Raw genomic sequence first — 23,555 nt, 5'->3', positions numbered from 1 at the left:
GAACTGACCAATAATGACAACAATTTTACCCTTATCATAATATCCACGAATATCCTATATTATCCATTGTTTTAGACCGATCGATATAATGACCAAAGCTTGGCATGTATTCGTCTGCCTAGTCCTACCTCGTAATATCTTGTCTTCATTATCTCTTGTCTCCTCTGCTCCCTTCTCCTAGCAGCTTCCTCTTCCTGCTCCTCCATCCTCCTCCTGTGCGCATTCTCAGCCTCCTGCTTCCTCCTTCTCTTCTCTCTCTCCTGCTCCTCCCACTTGGCTCTGCTATTCTCAAGGTCCTTCTCTTTCCTAAATAAAACAAGGATGACAACATCTATAAGGCACAATCAATCTGTCATAAATCATGAATAGATCATTTTGAAGGAAGGGAAAAAAGCACGAAAATTTTTATTTAAGATCTTTATATAATAACTAGCGGCTTCGCCCCTATCCTCTAGGGCCTGTGCCCCTAGGTAATTTAAAAATAAATAGAAACTTTTGTTTTAAGCCTAAGGCTCAAAAAAAATGAGGGGGATTTTTTGTCCCAGCCCCTAGGAAAATAGCCTAAAACCACCATAGGACCAGTAGGTATATTCCCTGAAGAGTATAATCCGATCGGTTCAGTGGTTACCGAGATCTTAAGGGACAGACATCATTCTACTTTGTATTATAGATATTATGTTTATTTAGCATGACTGACCGACCAAGTAAATTAAATACTGGATTCTGAGTGGTATGGGGAATCTTCACAAAAAAAAATTTCAGCCGTCTGTCTTGAATAGCATCCGATAAATAAGATTTCCCGCATTGCGTTGCGAACAGACTGACAGAAAACGATAATTTTTTATCACTTATAAACCTTGACTACGATAATAAAAATTAGGATCAAGTCACGCAGAGTGTGCTAAACACAACAAGTAAAACAGAGTGTGCCAAAATTCTGTCAGGTAAAGCAGAGTATGCCAATATGCCCCCTAGTAAAGCAAAATATACCAATATTCCCCCAATTCAAGTAGAGTGAGCCAAAACAGGGTATTGGCACACTCTGATTGACTTGATCCAAAAATTAATAAAGCTCTAAAACAAATAAACCTATGTTATGAATGATCCTTGTCAGGTTTTAAACCAGAATTTAGAGGTAAAGTAGAATATTAAACTATACCTAATTTCATTGTAGAGCTTTTCAATTTTGCGCGCCTCCTTGATATCTGTTTCTTGAACCATTCTCTTTACTTTTTCAAGTTCCTTAAATAGTAAAAGAGTTTAGTAAAACAAATTGTTTGCTATATTCAAATTAAGATAGAAAAAAAATAACCAAATGAATAGAAATAGAAAGATAATAAACTTTTGATAAATAATGTTTCTGAGGTCTTGAAATGCATTAAAAGTATATTGTTATCGTAATAACTTTCTTGATTTTTAGTAAATGATTGTAGTCTTGACTTTGATATCGCAACTGTAAATTTTACGTTTTAACATGGTTGTATATTCAACCACATATTTTAAAAAAAATTTTATTCTCCCCCCCCCCTTAGCTGGGTCAAATTTGCAGAATATATACACCCCTGCGTTTAAAAAAAAATAATTGTACCTGTAAAGCTTCGTCATATTTGAATGTATGCCTCAACACATTGGCCTTTGCAACTTTCAACTAAAAAATTATTTAATATATATATATATATTCAATATATCTATAATACAAAGTAGAATGATGTCTGTCCGTCCGTCCGTATGTCACTCGGTAACCACTGAACCGATCGGATTCTACTCTTCAGGGAATATACCTACTGTTCCTGTGGTGCTTTTAGGCTATTAAATAAAAAAAATTCCCTAGGTATCATTTTTTTTTTGATGATGTATTTAATGAATATCCTCAATTTTTTTTGATGATACATAATCATATGATGAAGATCAACCACATGTACTACATTTTTTTAATTACCTCTTGGGGCAAAGCCCCTAGAGGCTAGGGGCGTAGCCGCTAGTATATTTATAATAATATATTGGTCAATCCTACAAATGAATTAATAATAACCACACCCCTGGACATAAATGAAGCTTCCCTTCAGGCTTCAATGGAGAACTCAAACAGTTCATAAGTAATCTAAATATTATGCTACTTTTTATTATAAGAAAGTAAAACAAACCTAACCTCAATTGAGCTAGGGTATGATTCACAGGCTGCATCAATCTCTTCCATAGCAAGGTCATACGCCAACAAATGTTGGAACACTTCAACTCTAAACAGAAATAATCATAATTTGTTACCTACCACTATTGTACATTCTTGCAAGTTTACCTAGTTTTTAACATTGTATGCAGAGATTTATGAAATTGTTATTAGTAGCGAACCTACTCTATATTACGTTAGTAAGACCTTCGGTCATACTACAAAAGACATAAAAATTTATTTGTAAATAAAGGTTTCGTGTTATTATACATACATAAAATAATGAATATTTCTTTTCATTTGAATTACTGAAATGTGCCCCTCCCTTAAAAAAAGGACACCTTTAACATAATGTATTATCAGTAATGAGAATTCACAAAATCAGGAACTCAAGCTGTTTTATTTTGTCTTTATTTACCTGTCCAGAATAAAAAGGATAATAATGGATTTGCCGCATTTTCCGGCCTTGGTGACTTGTAGGCCAGCTCTAAGGAGGTCCAAGGCATCCTCGTAATATCCGTCCTTCACCTCTCTTTTAGCTTGGGTTAGGTAGGTATTTACTTGATTCACCTAAATTAAGATGAAAATTAATTGTGTATAGAGAAATATCAACTTAGAATTATATAAAAAATTGTACAAAAATATATCTATAATACAAAGTAGAACGATGTCTGTTTGTTTGTAGCGAAGGATCTCGCTAAACGCTGAACCGATCGGGTTCTCCTTTACAGGGTAGCTTCTCATAGGTCCCGGGAAGGTTTATAACTATTTTCTTGGGGGGTGGGACACTCCTAACACCCCCCCCCAAAAAAATTTTCTTTTTAAAACTAAAATTAAAATAGTGGGGTCGACTACCCCCCCCCCCAAAAAAAATAAATTTCCCCTCCCAAAATTTTTTTTTAAAATTTTTCTTAAAATCTAGAGGCTAGGGGCGAAGCCGCTAGTTGCTATTAAAAAAAAATAACATTTATTGAAATCAAGAGCATATTACAAGTCCTTTAAAACCCCTATAACATACTTTCATTCTTAAAAGCGAAGCTTTTCTATAATTAGGGTCGGTCCGTCCGTACGTCCGTATCGGATAGCTTTTTTCGTTAATTTAGACATGTTAGAATTGTCCTATCAATTTCAAATTTTGCATGGTGATTCCTTTAGTAGTTAGGTACGATTTAGAAAGCGTAGCAACTCTATAATCATTACCAAAATGTCCGTACGTCCATTTTAAACATGTTGATTTTTTTACTTTTTTAAATTTTTTTTTCTCGTTAATTAAGGCATGTTAGAATTGTCCTATCGATTTCAAATTTTGCATGGTGATTCCTTTAGTAGTTAGGTACGAGTTAGAAAGCGTAGCAACTCTATAATCATTACTAAAATGTCCGTACGTCCATTTTAAACATGTTGATTTTTTTTACATTTTTAACAACAAATTTGTATGTGACCTAATTATCCGATTGGTCTGATTTTTGGTATACTGATTCCTGGGACAACAAAGTAAATATTATAAGCGAAGCAACTCTATAATCAAGTCCTAAAATGTAAGTATGTCCATAATCATTATCCTGTATCAAGCAGTTTTTCAACAAATTTACTTACAATTTTGCTTTGACCCTTATACATTCGCATTCTGATTATTCAGTTCTGACATTATACAAGTGTTAATGTCCGTTTGTCCTACCGTTTCAGAGCTTCGCTTTTATGGATGTTGTCATCCTTGCGGGACAATAAAAAGCAATCGTGAAATCTTCCGAATACAAAATCTTGGATGTATTTGTACAATGTACATACAATGATAAAATTCAAAACTCTTGAATGTAAGAAAATATTATTTGTCTTATATTGACCTATCCATCCATGCATGTAGATTACCTCGTCATGCCAAGGCTCAGCTCTGGGATGATCCTTCTTGGCAACAGATAGCTGGGATAAAGCTCTGGTCAAATCTCCTTTCTCAATGTACACCAGACCTTGTGCAAAATAGTACCAGCTGCACTTCAGATTTGGGTCCTGTAACAAAAGTTTATCTATAATACAAAGTAGAATGATGTCTGTCCATCTGTCCGTCCGTCCGTCCGTCTGAAGCTTAAGATCTCAATAACCACTAAACCGATTGGATTCTACTCTTCAGGGTATATACCTACTGGTCCTGTGGTGGTTTAAGGCTATTTTTTTGCAGAAGATTTCCTTGGTCCTTTTTTTGCAAAAGATTTTCTTGGTCTTTTTTTTTGCAGAAGATTGCCTTGGTCCTTTTACGAATTTTACCTTAATTTTTTTTGATCACCTCTTGGGGCAAAGCCCCTAGAGGCTAGGGGCGAAGCCGCTAGTACGTACATATTACAAAACTAAAATTTAATGGGCAATGGAAATCTAACCTAAAAGGCACTGGGACCAAAAAGGAAATTTAAAGTGAATGATATCCAGAAGATGAATTTATTATCATAGCATTCCTTTAAAATACTTATAGAAAGAGAATGAGATAGACAGTACCTTTCCAGCTCTCGCCTCTACATCTTCAACCAGCTTCTTTGCGTCAGCTCTTCTATCATTGAGAAATGCGCAAGTTGCCTTCATAAACTGAATTACAGAGGAGCTACCACAGATCTTTAATGTTTTGTCTATATAGTCCTCTGCTACGTGATAGGTGCCCTTGTCAAAATGTTTTTCAGCCTCCTGTAATAGATTTTTTCATGTGAAATGCCATCGCTTGTCATAGGAATCGATAATGTTATTACTTGGTTGTTGCGCCAATTAAATGATACTCGCAGCTTGCTAAAATGATGATACCCCCTATACACCTTTTTACCCAATCTCCTTTTAATTGATATTCCATATTTCTAGCATGGGTTTAAAACATATTTCCGCAGGTGCAAAAATCATAATTTTATTTTCATTAATACCTATGAAAATATAAATTTATTAAACATGAAAATTCCTTTAAAAGTTTCTCGGCATCCTTCAAAGATTTCTCCAGTTTTTTAGGATTCAGATCTTTGTCAACCTTCGAGTTTTTGTCCAGTGAAACTGAAATAATGAAACTTCGATCATTTAATAGTCAACACCTTAACTTACAAATTTTAACTTTAACAAATTTAGCTATATGATAATTAAACTCTTTCTCTATCGAAGTACATACACTCGGTTATATCAAAAGCAAAGATAGGAAACAAAATAAAATCGCTTTACATTAGTCTTTAAATGTATGTATCCCCCTCACAATTTTATGCCACACAGAAGGACAGACAGACACAGTCAATCATAGAAATTCTTATATGTTAAAAAGCTTCTGCTAAATTCACCTAGTTTTTTCAAATTTAGTTTTGCCTCCTCAATTAATCCAAGTTGAGTATAACACTGTACCAGTCTTCTCAATGCCTAAATAAATATTTTCTTTCATAGTCTAGTGTACTAATGTTAAAGTTTTTTAAAGAGAAGTTCTTTTATGATAATTTTTAGACATAAAGAATTTTCTGTTCAATAAAAAACTTATTGGTAATTTTAAAGTTTTACATTATTAATGTTTTTTTTAATAGTGAAAACATTAACATTATTACACACACACTAGAGAGTTTTAGCGATTCCTGTAAAGATTGGGTATTCAATAATTGGAAATTTTAATGTTTTTTTTTAACAATTTTCTGATTTTTTTAAAACCCCGCTATTACCTTTATATTATCGGAGTCTAGTTCTAGGCACTTGGCTGCATCCCTTTGAGCTAGGATATATTCTTTCTTCTTCATATAAGCTGCAGATCTGAAACATTAATGTAAAACTTAACACTGATGACAACATCCATAAGGGCGAAGCTCTTAAATCAAACAGTAGAACAAAAGAACATGAACACTTAGGATTTTTCATAGAGTAGGGGTTACCGCACTACGATGTAGTTGGGAAAATCCGAGTCAGCTTGTAATTTAACATAAACACTCAGCTGCGAGCGAAGCTTACAAATCTAAGATTGGCAAAAGAATTCTCACTTCAAGTCACCATGTAAGTCTGAGTCCTAACTTCAGAGAATAAGGGCTACAAACACTAACATGAACTGAACATTTGTAGAATGTATAACTGTTACTCTAAAAACAGTCAGAGAAAGCGCCCTAACAACTCAACCACTGAAATCCCTAAATCCTATAGATATTATGCATTTGATAACCTAAAGTCATTAGAGGGAAGTAATGGATCCCAAGTCCCCGATAACAATAGCTTAAAACTTAGAGCAATGTACCGATAGACAAAATTACAATATCCATACAAAGAAAATCAATTTATCCAACAGACATAAGGAAAGGACAGAGTTTTAAACAAGTGAGGGAAAATCTTGATAAAATTAATTTTACCTGTTATTAAATAGTTTATAGCATGGATTGTTAGGACCCGCCTTCTGTATGGCTTTGGTGTACAGCTCGATAGATTTGTCTATTTTTCCTTGCTCAAAAATTCTATTTCCCTCCAATCTAAAATATATAATATTTATATATATATAGGTATATATATACATATATATATTGGTAACAGGGGTGTATTTTCTGCATAAAAAAGAATAAAATAAAAAGGACTGAAAACATTTTTCATGGGTGTATATTCTGCACAAGATTCATTTTTTTCCCCTGCTGCATTTTTTTATATTTTTTTCCCTCCTGGTTTTTTTTCAAGCAAGGAAGGGGTAAAATTGAAAAAAAAAATCCAGGGGTGTATATTCTACATGGGATCCCCTGCTCAGGGGGGGGAAAAAAAAATAAAAAATAAGTGGTTGGAGGGAAAAAAAATAAAAAAATTAAGAAAACTGAAAACATTTTTTCCATTTCCCCCCCTCCTTGGTGAAAAAAACTTTTAAAAATGTGTGGTAGGAGGGATAAAATAAATAAAATATAGAGTTCTTTAAATATTTTTCCATTTTCCCCCTACTTGGTGAGAAAAAACTAGGGGGGGAAGAAAAATAAAAAATTTTGTAGCAGGGGAAAAAAAATAAATCTTGTGCAGAATATACACCCCTGAAAAAATCAAAACTCTTTATTTTATTTATATTATCCCCTCCCCCACACATTATTTTAGTTTTTTTTCACCAAGGATGAGAGAAAAATGGAAAAAATGTTTTCATTTATCTTAATTTTTTCATTTTTATTTTTTTATCCCCCCCCATCCTCAGCAGGGTCAATTTTAAAAATATACACCCCTGACATTTTCCCATTTTCCCTCCTTCTAGGTGAAAAAAAAACAAGGGGGACGGGAGAAAACGATTCTTGTGCAGAATATACATACACCACTGATTGGTATTAAAAGCGAAATAACAAAACTATCAAAAGGTACATAACCAACCCATTACCCATACATAAATATAGTGTGTGGGAAGTTTGGGCAATTTTATGATCTCAGTAATACGATTGAGGTTAGGATAGAATGTGCTTATTTTAGGTAAAGTTTTACTGGGTGGTTTGAGGGATCCCGCCAGTAGGGTTGGGATTATGAAATTGTCTTAAACAATAAGAAAGGGGGAGGGGGGTTGTCAGTGCTTAACCGGCACTTTGTAATCAAAATTCTATTTTTGGAAATGCTAAGAGACACGAAAATCACCTGAGATTGTCGACAATAACTTTAATATCCTCCATTTTCTGTTGTTTGGCCAACATTTTCTTTTCTTTCTTTGTCAGCTCTTTGGGTACAGGAGTTGCAGATTTAGAACTGAGAGCTGCATCAGGTCCTGCACATGGTCAGGAATAGTTTTATAAACATTTCAGGAACAAAACGCCAAGTTAAAAACTGTAAAATAATCAAGATGTTGCATTGTTTTACTATGGTGAATGATGTGATTAGTAAAGTATCAATTCAATATTTTCTCTTAATTAACAAAGCCTTGTTATAGCAGGTACTCACGATTTAAAACTAACAGTTAGGGACTTCTTTAATTTTTTAGATATGGTCAGGGATGCAATGGCTATCAAAAGCGCTATTCGTAAATTAGGATTCGTCAATTCCAAAATTAGTGGATCCATTTGAATTGGATTCAGATATCGGATAAGTCTGAGTACATTCCGGTAATAATTTATTGTGTAATATAATGCTTATTAGAAAATGTATTCCCGTCCCTGTAGTAGAGGTTGAACTTGGTCGTTCATCTTCACCATCTGTTTCTGTTTCGCTCTCATCTTCAGTTTCCTGAATTGGGTCATGATCATAAAATCTATAATTAATACAAAGTATATCCGTCCGCCTGAAACTTAAGATCTAGGTAACCGCTGAAACCGATTGGGCTCTAGTCTTCAGGGAATATAGTTACTGGACCTGCTCAGTTTTCCTTAGTGTAGGTAAATAAGGGAGTGGAGCGTAATGACATCTAAACTTAAACAGTGAGCAATAGGTCTAAATATTGAGCTAGATTCTTGAAACTTGGTACAGTAGATGTCATCACGCCCCCCGGGCCCCCCTCTCTTTACTGTAAACCAAGCAATATCTTAATATAATTTTTTTCTGTTGTGTTCAAACAAGAAGTTGAAGTTTTTAATAAGGTTATTGCCACCTACATAAAAATTGCTAAAATATTTATTACTAAGCCTAACAGTTATTTTCTAATAACTAATAGGCATGCATTTTTTTTTAGTACATAGTATCTTTATAACGATTAGGTTAAAGAATAAAATTGCAATTTTACACATATTGATTGATGTTTTACCTGTAGATATAAAAACTTATTTTTAATTTCTGGTTCTTTCGGTTTTGTTTTGGATTGTTTAGATTTTTTCTTGTTCTCTTTGGCACCATTAGATTTGGCTTTCTCCTAAATATTTATACATTTTATTATTAAAATAAATGTTTTACCGTCTCTTGGTTATTAAGCCGTGAAGATGAGTATCACACTTTCTCCCAATACCTTTACCAAATTCACCTTTAATTTTGATTGATTGAAGAATGGACATTTTTCTTTAAGGTGTATCTTTTCCTTCAACTAGGAAAAACTACTCAAAATCACAAAGGAAGATTCCCTTAAAAGTAGACCCAAATGGAAAGATGAAATTAGCGATTTAGAGAAAGAAAAAAACTGCAAACCAAGGTACTCAAATAAATAACAAAACAAGCTATTGTCATGAAGTTGCTACACTGAAAAAAATAAAAAATTTGGTTGCTATTCGTTGGCTTAAAAATCTTGTAAATTGTAATTAGTTTATTCAAACGAACAGTGTCCCATGTATGTATTTTTAAAAGCGAAGCTTTTCTATAATTAGGGTCGGTCCGTCCGTACGTCCGTCCGTCCGTACGTCCGTCCGTCCGTACGTCCGTCCGTCCGTAACGGATAGCTTTTTTCGTTAATTTAGACATGTTAGAATTGTCCTATCGATTTCAAATTTTGCATGGTGATTCCCTTAGTAGTTAGGTACGATTTAGAAAGCGTAGCAACTCTATAATCATTACCAAAATGTCCGTACGTCCATTTTGAACATGTTGATTTTTTTACTTTTTTAAATAGCTTTTTTCGTTAATTTAGGCATATTAAAATTTTCCTATCGATTTCAAATTTTGCATGGTAATTCCTGTAAAAGTTAGGTACGAGTTAGAAAGCGTAGCAACTCTGTAATCATTACCAGAATGTCCGTACGTCCATTTTAAACATGTTGATTTTTTTTACATTTTTAACAACAAATTTGTATGTGACCTAATTATCCGATTGGTCTGATTTTTGGTATACTGATTCCTGGGACAACAAAGTACAATATTATAAGCGAAGCAACTCTATAATCAAGTCCTAAAAATGTAAGTATGTCCATAATCATTATCCTGTATCAAGCAGTTTTTCAACAAATTTACTTAAATTTTGCTTTGACTCTTATACATTAGCATTCTGATTATTCAGTTCTGACATTATACAAGTGTTAATGTCCGTTTGTCCTACCGTTTCAGAGCTTCGCTTTTATGGATGTTGTCATCCTTGTTCCTTAAAATTCCTGTTATGTTTAAAGTTTTAAACTAATACTAACCTGAGGAGAAGTGTTACTTGACTGTGAAATTCTGGAAGTATTTTGAGCTGGCGGCGTGGCTGCTGTCATGTTGTTGCGAGCAGGACCAGGGGGAAGCTCCTCTTCATCACTTGAGTCAGATAGGAATATCTCATCCTCATTCTCCATGGCAAGCTCGTAATCTAAAATTATGACATTATTGTAGAGTGTCTACGTTTTCTAGGGCAATACAAATTTACGGTGCTTTACCTCCAAGTTCCTAGCGAGCACAAAACTCTCCACGCTCCTTATATTGAAATAGGGGGATGGCATTTGTTGCTTGACTAGGAGCTTTGGGGGAAAAATATCGTTATTACCCATTATCTGAAAGTGTCGTTTAAACTCTGGATTTTATTTTAGTAGCAAACCATAACTCGACTATGTATTTTTGCTTTGCTAACTTTTGCGCAATTTAAACTACTCAGAACTCATGTTCTGTTGACTTATGTACTCAGGTGAGTCCTTAATGTTTTTATAATGTTATTAGTCATTACAGATACCATCTAATTCTATCTTAAAATGAACATTAGGTATATAATACTTACCAATTGTATTTGAAGGTACATAGTTGGTGGAAGCCTTGTTAGCACCATTTGTTAAATTATTTCCATTTGTTTGAATCGGATTTGTCCTAACAGGGATGGATACAGGTTTCTAAAACAGTTTTTATTGTATCATTATACGTCCCAATATTAAGTTTTAAGTTTGTCCGAATCAAAAAATTGATTAAATATTAATGAGAAAGTGCATAAAAGGCTCTAGACCAAACATTTCTACTTAAAAATCAAAATTCTTTAACACGTGCGTTTAAGATTATTATGAAGTTACAAATTCAAATGTCGTCCGATTCTTTTGTAAAATACTTAGACGACAAAACTCATTAGTCTGACTAACAAATAAAATTACAAAACTTTGGGACAATCGTTGTTGAGGTTGTAAGGCTATAGAATATTTTATAACAGGGACAATCATATCATTGAGTAACGCAGCACAAACAAGCAGGTAATATGTTTAGGCTAAGTAAATAACATTAAATTGAACACAATATAAAAAAAAAGTTTTCCAAAAGGATGGGCAAACCTGGCCTGGATTATCAGAAATAAACTTTTTATTGGACCAAAAAACGATAGTAAGCCAGAAGGCAAAAATAATAAAAAAGAATTCACCTGATTGATAGGTTTCTGTGGATATGTTTTGGTGGTACCGTTATTATTTGAGCTATGCACTGTTTTACTCTTTATTTTGATGTTGTTATTATTATTGTTTGCTGGTTTTACAGGTTTTACATGGGATTTAAAACACTGATCGCCATAACTGCACATTCCTAAATAAACATTAAGTCTAAGATTTTTAGTTTGTGGTAAAGTTAAGAAAAGATTTAAAATAACAATCCCATCAGGGATCTTAAGGGATAAGACAATGGACAATAAAGTTACATACGTACTCACTCATTGGTCATAAACAAAATTACCTAACCCTTTTGTACTTTAAAATTGTTGGTTGAAAAGTTTGAATATTATTTGTATGAAAAAAAAATCATAATTCAATTAAAGTAGCAATGTCCACTAAATCCCTGTTAAACACAAAAAAATATATAGATAAGAAAATTATTGACCAACCTTTTTGAAAATGAAAGCAGACAGGCTTTTCTTTTACTTCTTTTTTCTATTACAGTTCAAATCAATATAAATTCTGAATATATTTTATGTATTCATGGAAAAAAATGTAAATTAAGTTTTCGACAATAAGAAGTGCTTTGAATAAAATTGATTTTGAAATATTCCTTTTCTTCTCTTTTTGCATTTCCAGCTTGAAATCTTGGTGCTTGTCTTAACTGTTTGGATACGTTTACTTTATGAATTTGACAACAAACAAAGTTATATAGTAAAATTAGTTAAATAACCAGTGGACCATTCATAAAAAATTATATTTATCAAATTTAAATTGTTTTAATATGGAAGGGGTATAAATCAAATGATCATTACAGCAGTAATACAAGAAATCTTATTTTTCCGGCAATTAAAATTAAAGCTTTTTCTGAAGGTTTGTTTTAATTGTTATACTATTTCTAAAACAAAGTTGAATTTTTCTTATTTGTAATTATTTTTAAAGAGGATAACTTATTGAAACTTAATATAAAAGAAAACCAATTCCTTTTGAGCGTATGGATCGTGCAGGAATGCACATTTATCCTTGTACTTACAGTCACCACTAGCAAAATATTCACATGGTATCTAAATAAACATATTATAAATTAATTTAACATTTAAAAAAGCAAAGGTTTACTACACTCAGGTGGTCCGTTCGTCCGTGCTACATAGCTCTATGGTTCATTTACGAAGCGTATTTATTGAAGCTACTATCAGTGATAAACTACCCTAATATTGACTTGAAATCAAGTTTTATTCTTATCCTATTATATGAAGTAGTAAGGTTTTTTTGTTGTCTAAAGCTCAAGATCTCAATAATTACTGAACTGATTGTTATTCTCTATTGTAGGTAAGCTTTACATAGGTCCTGTAATTGTTTTAGGCTATTTTATTTTTATTTTTTAGATTTAAGTCTTGAGATGGTATTCAACTCTTTTTTCTAGCCCTGCTCTGGCACTTTGAGTAAAGTCCGTAGATACTAGGGGAGCAGCCACTAGTTGCAATTAAAGCAATTACCTGTTTGTCATTATGGACAAATTCACAACTTTCTCCATTTTTGCACTTCCCCAAGAGGAAAAATCTAAAAGTATCAAAATAATATTTACTACAATCAAAGGTTAAAAACAATAACAATAATGTGAAGCAGCGACATAAAATCTAACATATTGGATAAAAGAAATAGCAATTCTTATTTAGAAAATATTGTGCTTAAATCCTTGTAATAAAGTAACATAATGTCTGTTTGTCTGTACCGAAGGATCTCGCTAACTGCTAAACCGATCGGGCTCTCCTTAACAGGGTAGCTTCTCATAGGTCCCGGGTAAGTTTAAAACTAATTAAGGGGGAGGGTACCACCACCCTCCTAAGAGAAATCACAATAAATAGATTTTTTTTCGGATAGAGACATTGCAAGGTATCGTAGAAACTTGAAAGCAACATAGATAGGTAGCGTAATATTTTGAAAAACAAACTTTTAAAGTGCCACTAGAGGCGTATCCGCTAGTGTGTAAATAAAATAGCAAAGTTTAAAAAAAATATATATTTGCCCAAATTATATATCACTTTGATTATTAATATTAAGGCAGTCCTGCTGTAAGTGTGACTAGTGATTAAAATGTAAACAGGTCTGTACTACAGCCCTAAAAAGTGTGACGTTGGCATAATAGAAAGTTGGGATAATGTTTATATTATTACAGTTCGAATAGACAATCATACGGACAGGTCGCGGTTATACAGTAGCTAGGATACTAAATACATAAAATTAAAGCATGAAGATATTAATATTCTACTTACTTGCATGGAATTTCTAATTTTCCTGTCTTTTTCCTGAAAAAAATATAATTTGTAATTCCAACACATTGCTAAAAGAGAAGTCCGCCAATTGGATAAAAAATAACATGCATTTGAGATATTTATATTTAATATACAAAGGACAAACAAAAACCTTTGCTAAAAAATGTTTAATTGACGCATTATTATTTATTAATAAATAAACTCGAAATCAGTTCATTGTCTAACAATAAAGATTTAAAAAAAACTGAATCAACCAAAATATTAATGACTAATAACGAAATATTTTAAACTTCAGGAATACAGAGGTATATTATAAAAAAAAACAATTTGTGTCATGAATAAGCAACAATATCTTTAGTTTGAGGACAAATGGTAGAAAAATTAATCCTCCTTCCCAAGATAAATCTAACTTTTAATATTAAGAAGACTCATTGTGCTATCAACCTATCCCTGAATATTTTGATAATTGACATGACTAAATGTTTACTGTACTCACTTGACTTGCTTTATTTCACCATCGCAGTCAATTTTGTGTTCTACTAACATCTCCTAAAAATAACAAGTTTTGAACGAAAATATTTTCAAATGTTAAAGAAAAAAAAATCCCTTTAAATTCAATAATGTTTTAATTGGCAAACACTTTAATAATGAAATAGGTATCAAATTATGAATTTTTAAAAAAAGCTATCGTAGTTCCTATAAAGAAATCATCTTAGATTTTTCTTAAGATTTTGAGTAGAAGCTTAATGCTCTAATATATTATATAATACTATTTTCATGCCTATCCGTTAAGATTTCGCAAACTCAATTTTAGGGAGTCTTAAATATGAATCATGGGCATGTTTTTTACTATATTTTTCTCCCTAAATTAAAAAATACGTCCCTAAAGGATAAGGGCATGGTCATTAGTTGAAAATATATAGGTATAGACAAAGGGATAGTTTCACGAAGTGCATTTAAAAAAAATAGTGAACTTTAAGTTTTTTCTATTTTAAATAACGTAGTAGTGCATAATATAAAGTTATTGATTAAAATTAAGAGATTTTACCAGGGATTTTCCTTAAAAAATGAGTTTTTCATTTTTATTTTCAACTTCGTTGCGTGTTATATATGGCAAAAACTTTTTTGTCATAAATACAACTTTAGATAGCTTTTACTAGTTAATAGAACTTTAAACTTTTTATACAACAAAATACACATAACAACAAAGAATGACCAATAAAATATTCAGTATGGTACTTAAAGTAGTGATCTTTTTATATGTCTTAGAATATATTAGGCATTTGATAGATATGATTGTGATAAAGAATTTTAACATTGACCTGACCAAACTTTTTTTATTTGACAATATCTAAAAGAGTTAGTGATTTGCAACATAAATTACGTGAGAATGGTCTTTTTATATATATATATGTTGTATGGTTAGTTGGTATTTCCGCGTGAGATAATGTGTATATTGTAAGTAAACTGGACGGTTTTCTTTATTTTTTTAAAAAGAATCTATAGAAAACCTGTCCTATAGTGAACCGGACGTTATTTTTTATGTTTTTTAAGTAACTTGTCCCAAGGGGAACCCCTGTTCAATTTTTTTATAACTCTTGTGAAATATGTGGAAAAAGATTATCTAAAATTGGTGTTTTGGCTATACATATTTGGAAAAAAATAGACCATTCTCTTGTAATTTATGTGGCAAATCTCTTTAACTTTTTTCGATATTGTCAAATAAAAAAAGTTTGGTCTGGTCAATGTTAAAAATTCTTTAACATATAATCATATCTATCCAATGCCTAATATATTCTACTAAGACATATAACAGTTCACTACTCTAAGTACCTTAACTCTTTAAATACACTTCATAGAACTATCCCTTTAATTTAAAAGAAATTCAAATATTTACCATAAATAATATATCGTATAAAGTCGTATCTCCCACTCCGTCACTTTTAATAAACATTTTGCAAGACTTTACGAAAGTTTCAAGTATTTATGAATTTGCTTGTCTTTCCTTTGCAATAATCTAAACAAAACTGAAGAACAACGAAGGTTAAGAATAAAAATAAATCTTTACAGTTAAGATAAAATGGGGGAGGGGGAATAATTAAAGCAATATAATCCATATGTTCTCACACTTATAGATACGGGTTGCGTCAAATAAAACAAGGACAACCTTATCCATAAATAGCTTATTTACAGAAATACACACGAAAATTTTTTTTTACATGTAGATTAACACGGGTTTGAAGTGTAGTTTAAAAAAAGAGACAAAACATAGTTCTAGAACTTTCAATTAATGTAATTTTATACATAAAAATGTCTGTAAAATATAGAATCAAAATTAGACGCCTATTTAATAAAACATCAGAGTAAATCCAACTTGAATCAATGTACTTGTATTGAACAGACGTACGGACATGCCCTAAATATAGAGTAACTGCGCTATAAATTAATGAGATTTAAGGATGACATGGTTAAAGATTGTAGGGGATTAAATTACGAACATGAGAAAATATTGCAAATATGGGGAGGGGCAAATATGACATAAATAGGACAGTAATGTCCATAAGTAGCGCAACAATAACAAACTAATATTCGAGATGTAAAAGAACAGCAAGGTTTGATACAGTAAAAAATAGAAAAACTTTTCGCTCAGGTATATGTTTAAGGGTCATACCTACAGAATATATAATTCACATAGTAAAGAATAAACTAACTTTGTTATAAAGTCAATTAAGCACAAATCTTAAATAACTGGGTTAAATTTATGATATACCTATTTGTTTTTAATTTTATCATTAAAAAAATAAAATAATTTTTCAGCCATAGGTATTTAAAGGACCGTAAGACACAATTTAGAGAGTAGATGCGCTACTTCAGTTTAGGGGTTGAGGGAAAGAAAAGGGGAGGAGATTTTAAGAAAATATGTATCCAATGTAGCGCTTCTTTTGAATATTAGTAGTTCCCATGTTATTAATTAGAAATTAGGACAAATTGTAAATCATTATTTTAGGTCAAGGAAACTGCTTTTCTAAGGCAATAAAAATTCTTACTAATTGGGTTAAACGACTTACACAGGTGCACTTTTTAGCGGCGTTCATTCAAATCCGCAAAAAAAAACATGGATCAATGAAGAGATATGTCTTGTATCATAAGAAATAAAAAATGCATAATATTATTACAGAATTAATTTTAACAGTGAAATAATTGCAACATGTCTTTTCTAATAAAACTAATAATATGAAAATCTTGTGCATGTAATGATAACAGAAAAAAGAACCGATTATTTAGCTTAAAAATCGTATAAATATGTTCTAAAATTTATTATAGTTGTCTATTCGTCGGCAAAGATTTTATAGAAAATTTGAAGAAGAAGAAATAACATACTTGAATGCAAGCAGTACTGCAAAATATTGAATCACAGTCGTAGCACCTCCAATAAAACCTATCAGTCCTTAAATAAAAGAATTTTTATCAACCTAAAAAATAAAAATTGTTTGTAGGTATTAAAATTGAAATAGCACCTTGAAAAAATACCCCTCTTAAATTATAGACCGACTCCAACTTCCTCTCTATTAAAAAAAAGCCGCTAGTCCTTTACCTATTTCTTAATTCACAATATTTAGAGGGTGGTTGAAAATTTTTATACCCACCGACAGAACTATGAACTCTGGCCGCAGCACTCGGCACCCTTGCCGGCCTAGCCCCCCTAGCCTCTCAGCCGCAACGCTCGGCCCCCTAGCCAGCAACGCCGCAGCGCTTGGCCCACTAGCCTATAACCTAAACTAACATATTTTTTTTAATTGAAAAATTTAAAAAAAATATATCAAAAGGATAACGCCACTTAACTTGTAAGTTGTATGTATATTGTATAAGGGGGGGGGGGGGGTTAATGCAACCATCTCGTAATCAGTGATTAAATGGAACTTAAAATTCGAATTTCGATCTGAAATTTTTTATGGGTAATCCTTGGTAGGTCTATTTTCCCTAAATCGAACATAAAGTTGGAAAAGTAACGGCTGGCGGCTCAGCCGTTTAGCCGCTTTTTGCCTATTTTTAGGGCAAATTCATCATTGATTACGTAGGAATCAACTTTTTAAAACATATTTTTGGTTTAATTCATGTAAAATGATAGCAATAGCCATTTTTTAAAGTTCCTAGTACCAACAGCAACTGATTAGAACCGTTTTATAAGGTTTTTGAGCAAAAAAAGTATTATGTGGCGATAGATTTCGTGACTAATTTGCTTTTAAGATACCCAAAAAATGGAAAAACGGCTGAGCCGCTAGCAGTTAGCCGTTACTTTTCCAACTTTTGTTCGAATTAGTGAAAATAGATTTACCAAGGATTATTCATGCAAAATTTCAGATCAAAATTTGAATTCTAAGTGCCATTTAATCATGGATTACGAGATGGTTGCATTAAAAAACCCCCCCTTTAACCAAGTCTTACCATTCATCACAGTTGTAGCAGTAAATTCCGTCAGAACGAGGAGACATTATTTAATTCTGTAAATATTAAATTAAATCACAATTTTGGGTATTCATTTGTATATTAAGAGAGGATTTTATGGTTTCTTTTTAATCGATGTGATAAAATTTACTTAATAACGACTCGATCTTTGTTTAACATAATATTTTTACAATAATAATGTGATCTTATATAGTATACGTACTTGTGACATTTAATTTTAATAATTGACTTGTATATGGGTTATTACATTATTATCATTTCTGGCTTCACATTGTCATAGTTATAATATTTACGTAAATATTATATTTTGTGTTTCTGCTATATTGAGCACGATTTCTCTTTTCAAGGACAAATGTAAATATAAGTACATTCGATCGAAAAATTATTTAATGTTGGAATTAAAATACAAATTGACATCTGATTTATACTCTTTTTTTAGTTTTTAACCTATGAATACATAAAGAAACACGTGACATGACATCAAAAATTGACATCGACTATAAAAAAAGAATATATTGCGACAAATAGAGAAATAAAATAAGTGTAGAACTCATAAGTTAAGACATAATATTGTAGGTTAAATACATATAGAAAAGTGAATATTCATATTTTCAGTTTCATCGAAAGGCACTTCATGACAAAGATTATCGAAATCAAAGAGCCGTTTCGTGGTTTGCCGGCCTGCAGGCAGTCCCAACGGAGAATGAACGGTGAAGACGTGGGTGGTGAGAACATTTGCGCTAATATTTACAACTAATACGCGGCATGCGCGCATATCATAACACAGAGTATACAACTTTTTTTAATAACAAATTTTTTTTCATTTTTAAATGTTCTTCAAACTTAAAGAGCTTATAAAATATTATATTTCTATAGAAACTATAATATTTGAAATTTTCCTTTCATGAATGATAAAAATTGAGTCGTCATTAGAGGAAAAACTGAAAAATGAAAATACTTGATAAGGTTCTGTTGGTAACCCCGGCATTGTTTGCTAATTTCGGGAAAACTTCGATCCAACAAACTTTTCACAAGTCAAGTCCATCCCAGGCTAGGTAAACAGCGGACGTTCATCAAAACAAGTTCACAATTTTTCAAAAATAAGTTAAGTTTTCTAAAAATGCAGTGTGTTATACCCGAAATATCATATCACAATCGAGACCCCGTTTTAAGTCTGGACTTTCAGCCGCGAAAACCGCTGCCAGGCGATCCGCTGCGGCTGGCGACCGCGGGATCTGACTCGCATGTCGTCATTTTTGCGGTCAGATTTGTGAAAAGTGACGAAAATGATGACGGCTCTGCCACCATTGGTCAAGGAGATTCTGGGTCCAAGGTTGAGTTGGACTGTTTGTGTGATCTGACCAGGCATCAGAAATCTGTGAATATTGTGAGATGGAGCCCAGATGGGACCACTCTGGCCACAGGTAGTTACAAATCATCTTTGTTTCAATTGTGCTGAAAACTCCTATTTTATTCTGTTATAGATATGACTCATGCACATAATTTTTCGTTTTATGTACTTTGTATATATTCTCAAAAGCAAGAGCAAATTTTTATTAGAATCTAAACAGTAAAAAGGTAGGTAGGTATTAAATTTCTTTTTAATATAGGGTTTTAAATTCATTCGAAACCCCTACTGCTTAGATATCCCTGTAGGTAGAGGGGGATATATTCCGCAGTTTGTATACCTAATCTAATGATTAGGTAGTGAGGCAATAAGGCGGACAAACAGACTAAATAATATTTTTCTACCTGCTTTGATTAAATATCCTACTATACAACCGTTGAATCTAATATATACCGAATTTCAACTAATTTCTCGACTACCTAAGTATTTTGCTTTATAAAGAATTTTGCCAAATTTTTAATTCCATCAAAGCCTTTTGCAATGATAAGCATTAGTTTTAATTGCCTCAACGTCAGATATGATTTAATTCACACATTTTTCTGTCAATTTATATATGAATCTAAAAGTAAAAAATAGCTAATTTTGAATTTTTTATAAGTATAGGTATTACTTTGGTTTCTTTAGATCATAAATGAATAATGTTACCTAGCTTTTTTGTTCTGCTAATTCAATTTTATTTTTCTTATTTTATAAGTCTTGTTTAGGAGACGACGAGAGTGTGATAATTCTGTGGCAGCTGAAGCCCACCCAACCTGGGGAGTCTGCGGCCCCAAGACTGTTTGATGATGATGCTGGCGAAAATAAGGCAGGGTTCATATTTTATTTATGCATTATCATGCAAAACAAAATCATGCTGCTAACTCATAAATTAGATATTTCTTTTCGCTTATCCTTACCTTTACAAAATTATTCTTAAGCTATCATTATTTTATTATTATACTAGCGGCTACGCCCCTAGAAGCCTCTAGGGGCACTGGTAGGAGGGTGGAAAGTCAACCTAATCCCATTTTAAATTTGAGTTTAAAAAGAGTTTTTTTTAAAAATAAGTTAAGATATATTAAAATATTTTTTGGGGGGAGGGGGGTGAAGACACCCTCTCCAAAAATAGTTAAAAACCTTCCCAGGACCTATAAGAATCTTCACTGTAAAGGAGAAAAATATCGGTTCAGCGGTTGGCGAGATTCTTCGTGACAGACAAAAAACGCTTACTACTTTGTATAATAGGATATAATTATTCTTATTATACAATTATTATTCTTAATTTTTTTTATGAATGTACTTATTCCTATACATTATTGTTCTTTCCAATAGTAAAAACATTCTCAAATTAATAAAGGAAATTATTATAATTAAAAATTACGTTTATCCTATTTCCAGTGTTCGGATTTTTCGGTCACTTTTTTTTTATAAAAGCATAAATTAAATGTCTCTACTAAAGGAAAACTGGGTGGTCTACAAGATGATCAGATCCCACCTGGACGATGTGTACGACCTTGCCTGGTCTCCATGTTCACAGTTTCTGCTCAGTGGGTCTGTAGACAATTCAGCCATTATCACAAATGTTCACAAAAATCAGAAAGTTGCGCATTTTTCTGATTCGCAGGTATGTCAAGATCATTTTTTTTTAGGAAATCAAATATTTCTAATTAATTTGAAATTTTTAGTTTAACTTTTATATGCTACCTAAGCATTTTACAGAAAGGAACATTACCAACAGCTTGTAGTAGGTATTTAGTAAGAAAACTAAAAGAAAAAAACAATTTTTACATAAAAATTGTTTTGACTGGTGCATATGTATTATGTATTAAGTATGAAGCAAAATATTTGTCTTTTGGTGTCATAATTTAATAGATTTTTTGGATTAATTAAGTGTTTAAATTCTACAGTTTTGGCTTAGTTTAAGGCACAAATTAACATATTCAAGTAACATATTGTAAAGTGTTACAATACATGAATATTTTTTAATGTTCTGCTTATAGATTTGTAGGTAATCAAAGCTCCATTTTAGGTTATCTTATTTCTTAATTATTATATAATTTAGGGATTCGTGCAAGGAGTTGCGTGGAACCCGAAGCACCCCGTGCTAGCTACCCTCTCAAGTGACCGCAAATGTAGATTCTACAACTATACAACAAAGAAACTGATCACTAAAACCTACAAGGCTCTCCTAAACATGCCAGTCAACAAGTTAACCAGAAGAAAGGCAGACAAAAAGGACACGACCAAGACTGATAGTAAAAACGAAAACGATTCAGCTACCAAGAATGAAACTGATACTGATTCTAAAAACAAGGACGAAACTGAGGTTATGGAGACTGAACAAACAAACACTGGTGATGATGATAAGGGTGAAAAGGCAAAGAAATCTGACAACAGTGATCAGAAACCTGACAGTGATGCTTCTAAGCAGGGAAGATTGTTTCACGATGACACGTTTAAAGGATTTTTCCGTAGGTTAGCTTGGAGTAATGATGGAGAACTGCTTGTTGTTCCCAGCGGCGTTGTTGAAACAGATGCTCAGGCCAAGGTGACTCACTGTACCTATGTTTTTACACGACTGGAACTAACCAAGCCTGCAGTCTGCCTACCTACAATGGAGAAATACACAATAGCTGCTAAATTCTGTCCTTTGCTCTACAAACTACGGCCGACAAAGCGAAAAAACGCAAGCAAAGAAGAAAATCTAGCCCCTTGGGAGAAATATCAAACCTTGTTTGCTCTGCCCTATAGGATGGTGTACGCGGTTGCCACACAAAACGCAGTGATGATCTATGACACCCAACAGTCCACGCCGATTGCCCGAGTATCAAACATTCACTACACAGGCCTTACTGATCTGTCTTGGAGTCCAGATGGAAGGATTCTCTTTGTGTCCTCTACAGATGGCTTCTGTTCGATCATTACCTTTCCTCCAGGTGAACTTGGTGAAGTGTACACACCCGAGGAAGTCAAAGAGAATGAAACAGCAATTGAGAAGAACAGCCAGGAACCAGGAAAGAAGACCGTCACAATCAACGATGAAAAACAGGAAAACGACAAGGAAGGATTCAATGAACACGGCGTTAAAAGTCCGGCACATGTCCGCATAAAAAGCAACAAAGAGGGTGGCAAATCCAACCCCAAGCGGCTCAAGTTCATCACCCTGAAAAGCCCAAAGGCCAAGTTGACACATCCTGTAACCAGTGAAATCCACGAAGAAAATGGCGTTGACGGTGAAGGCTTTGAAGAGGAATGTGATGGAATGATGGACGGTGTAGTACCTATGGAGGAAGATACTCTTAATCTCCAGCTTGAGGAAACACAAACAACAGATGGTGCCGATAAGAAATCCACAGCTGACTCCTGTGAAGCAACAAAGCCGTCGGAAACGGCTCCTGTTAAGGAAAAAAAGCGGGTGCCTCTCATTTCTGTCCCCAATGGTGCTACCCCCGCCGCTGATTCGACGGAAGAGAAAAAGGAACACCCAGCCCAGCAGAAGAAACGTGTGGAATTGATAACCTTGTCTAGCAACCCCGTGAAGCCTCTATCTCAATAGTTTAATATATGTATAATGTCCATAGACAACTAACATACCTAGTTATAGAATAGTTTCATGTATTTCCATGTATTCAAGGCGTGGTACCTGAAAATTATAAATTCTTGTCTTTTACTTTGTAGTTAGAACAGAGCATTAATTTTCTATAAAATTATTACATTTTATATAATGACAATTTTATTTTATAGTTCTAAAATTACTGTGCATTAATTTAGAGTAATTTGTTCAACAATTTGATAATGTTGCATTTAGTTTACACAATTCTTTTAGATTTTACACCAGACAAAAATTATTTTAGTTTAGTATTTGACAGAATGTTATTTTAAAGTTTGGCATGAAATTTATATACAAAAAAAAAGATTTTTATAGAGTCGTTTTCTATAGTCCTCAAATTACAAAAAATAACTTTTACTTCAAATTATAAAGATGTATGATAATATATTCTATTATTAAGCAAAGCACAAAAAATGTAAAATTACCATATTTAATTTTTTTATACCTGTTATCGTAACTACCTACCCAAATTACCTAAAAAAAACTACGCTTATAAAAA

At 32.6% G+C, this 23,555-nt stretch overlaps 2 protein-coding genes across 2 annotated transcripts in view; one reads left to right on the top strand and one right to left on the bottom strand.

The window, feature by feature from the left end:
- The window catches only part of LOC145314507 (uncharacterized), a 31,767-nt gene extending 13,664 nt beyond the window's left edge, over nucleotides 1-18,103 (bottom strand). Inside the window, exons 1-25 of the mRNA XM_080154435.1 lie at nucleotides 18,039-18,103; nucleotides 16,974-17,040; nucleotides 14,089-14,141; nucleotides 13,593-13,625; nucleotides 12,816-12,879; nucleotides 12,305-12,383; nucleotides 11,935-11,985; nucleotides 11,769-11,816; nucleotides 11,316-11,473; nucleotides 10,695-10,803; nucleotides 10,132-10,292; nucleotides 8,832-8,936; nucleotides 8,251-8,317; nucleotides 7,736-7,865; nucleotides 6,502-6,618; nucleotides 5,830-5,917; nucleotides 5,464-5,539; nucleotides 5,102-5,188; nucleotides 4,655-4,839; nucleotides 4,037-4,174; nucleotides 2,586-2,737; nucleotides 2,150-2,237; nucleotides 1,589-1,648; nucleotides 1,160-1,242; nucleotides 129-306 (exon numbers count right to left, since the gene is read on the bottom strand). Coding sequence (XP_080010561.1) covers nucleotides 129-306; nucleotides 1,160-1,242; nucleotides 1,589-1,648; nucleotides 2,150-2,237; nucleotides 2,586-2,737; nucleotides 4,037-4,174; nucleotides 4,655-4,839; nucleotides 5,102-5,188; nucleotides 5,464-5,539; nucleotides 5,830-5,917; nucleotides 6,502-6,618; nucleotides 7,736-7,865; nucleotides 8,251-8,317; nucleotides 8,832-8,936; nucleotides 10,132-10,292; nucleotides 10,695-10,803; nucleotides 11,316-11,473; nucleotides 11,769-11,816; nucleotides 11,935-11,985; nucleotides 12,305-12,383; nucleotides 12,816-12,879; nucleotides 13,593-13,625; nucleotides 14,089-14,141; nucleotides 16,974-17,040; nucleotides 18,039-18,085 — 2,424 coding nt within the window. The 5' untranslated portion in view covers nucleotides 18,086-18,103. The remainder of the gene's footprint in view (nucleotides 1-128; nucleotides 307-1,159; nucleotides 1,243-1,588; nucleotides 1,649-2,149; nucleotides 2,238-2,585; nucleotides 2,738-4,036; nucleotides 4,175-4,654; nucleotides 4,840-5,101; nucleotides 5,189-5,463; nucleotides 5,540-5,829; nucleotides 5,918-6,501; nucleotides 6,619-7,735; nucleotides 7,866-8,250; nucleotides 8,318-8,831; nucleotides 8,937-10,131; nucleotides 10,293-10,694; nucleotides 10,804-11,315; nucleotides 11,474-11,768; nucleotides 11,817-11,934; nucleotides 11,986-12,304; nucleotides 12,384-12,815; nucleotides 12,880-13,592; nucleotides 13,626-14,088; nucleotides 14,142-16,973; nucleotides 17,041-18,038) is intronic.
- Nucleotides 18,104-19,013: 910 nt separating this feature from the next.
- On the top strand, nucleotides 19,014-23,520 carry Caf1-105 (chromatin assembly factor 1, p105 subunit). The gene is made up of 4 exons (XM_080154436.1): nucleotides 19,014-19,483; nucleotides 20,172-20,272; nucleotides 20,906-21,070; nucleotides 21,509-23,520. The coding sequence occupies exons 1-4, from the start codon at nucleotides 19,180-19,182 to the stop codon at nucleotides 23,000-23,002; spliced, it is 2,064 nt and encodes a 687-aa protein (XP_080010562.1). The 5' UTR covers nucleotides 19,014-19,179; the 3' UTR covers nucleotides 23,003-23,520.
- The last annotated feature ends 35 nt before the right edge of the window (nucleotides 23,521-23,555 follow it).

This window comes from Acartia tonsa, chromosome 3, assembly GCF_053477335.1.
Source record: "Acartia tonsa isolate MP-2025a chromosome 3, ASM5347733v1, whole genome shotgun sequence".
Lineage (NCBI taxonomy): Eukaryota > Metazoa > Arthropoda > Copepoda > Calanoida > Acartiidae > Acartia > Acartia tonsa.
This window is presented reverse-complemented; position numbering and strand designations above follow the sequence as displayed.

Coding starts and splice junctions, on each gene's coding strand:
- Caf1-105 (XM_080154436.1), top strand. CDS start 19,180: ATGCAGTGTGTTATACCCGAAATATCATATCACAATCGAGACCCCGTT. Junction 19,484..20,171: donor TGGGACCACTCTGGCCACAG/GTAGTTACAAAT, acceptor AGTCTTGTTTAG/GAGACGACGAGAGTGTGATA. Junction 21,071..21,508: donor CGCATTTTTCTGATTCGCAG/GTATGTCAAGAT, acceptor TATATAATTTAG/GGATTCGTGCAAGGAGTTGC.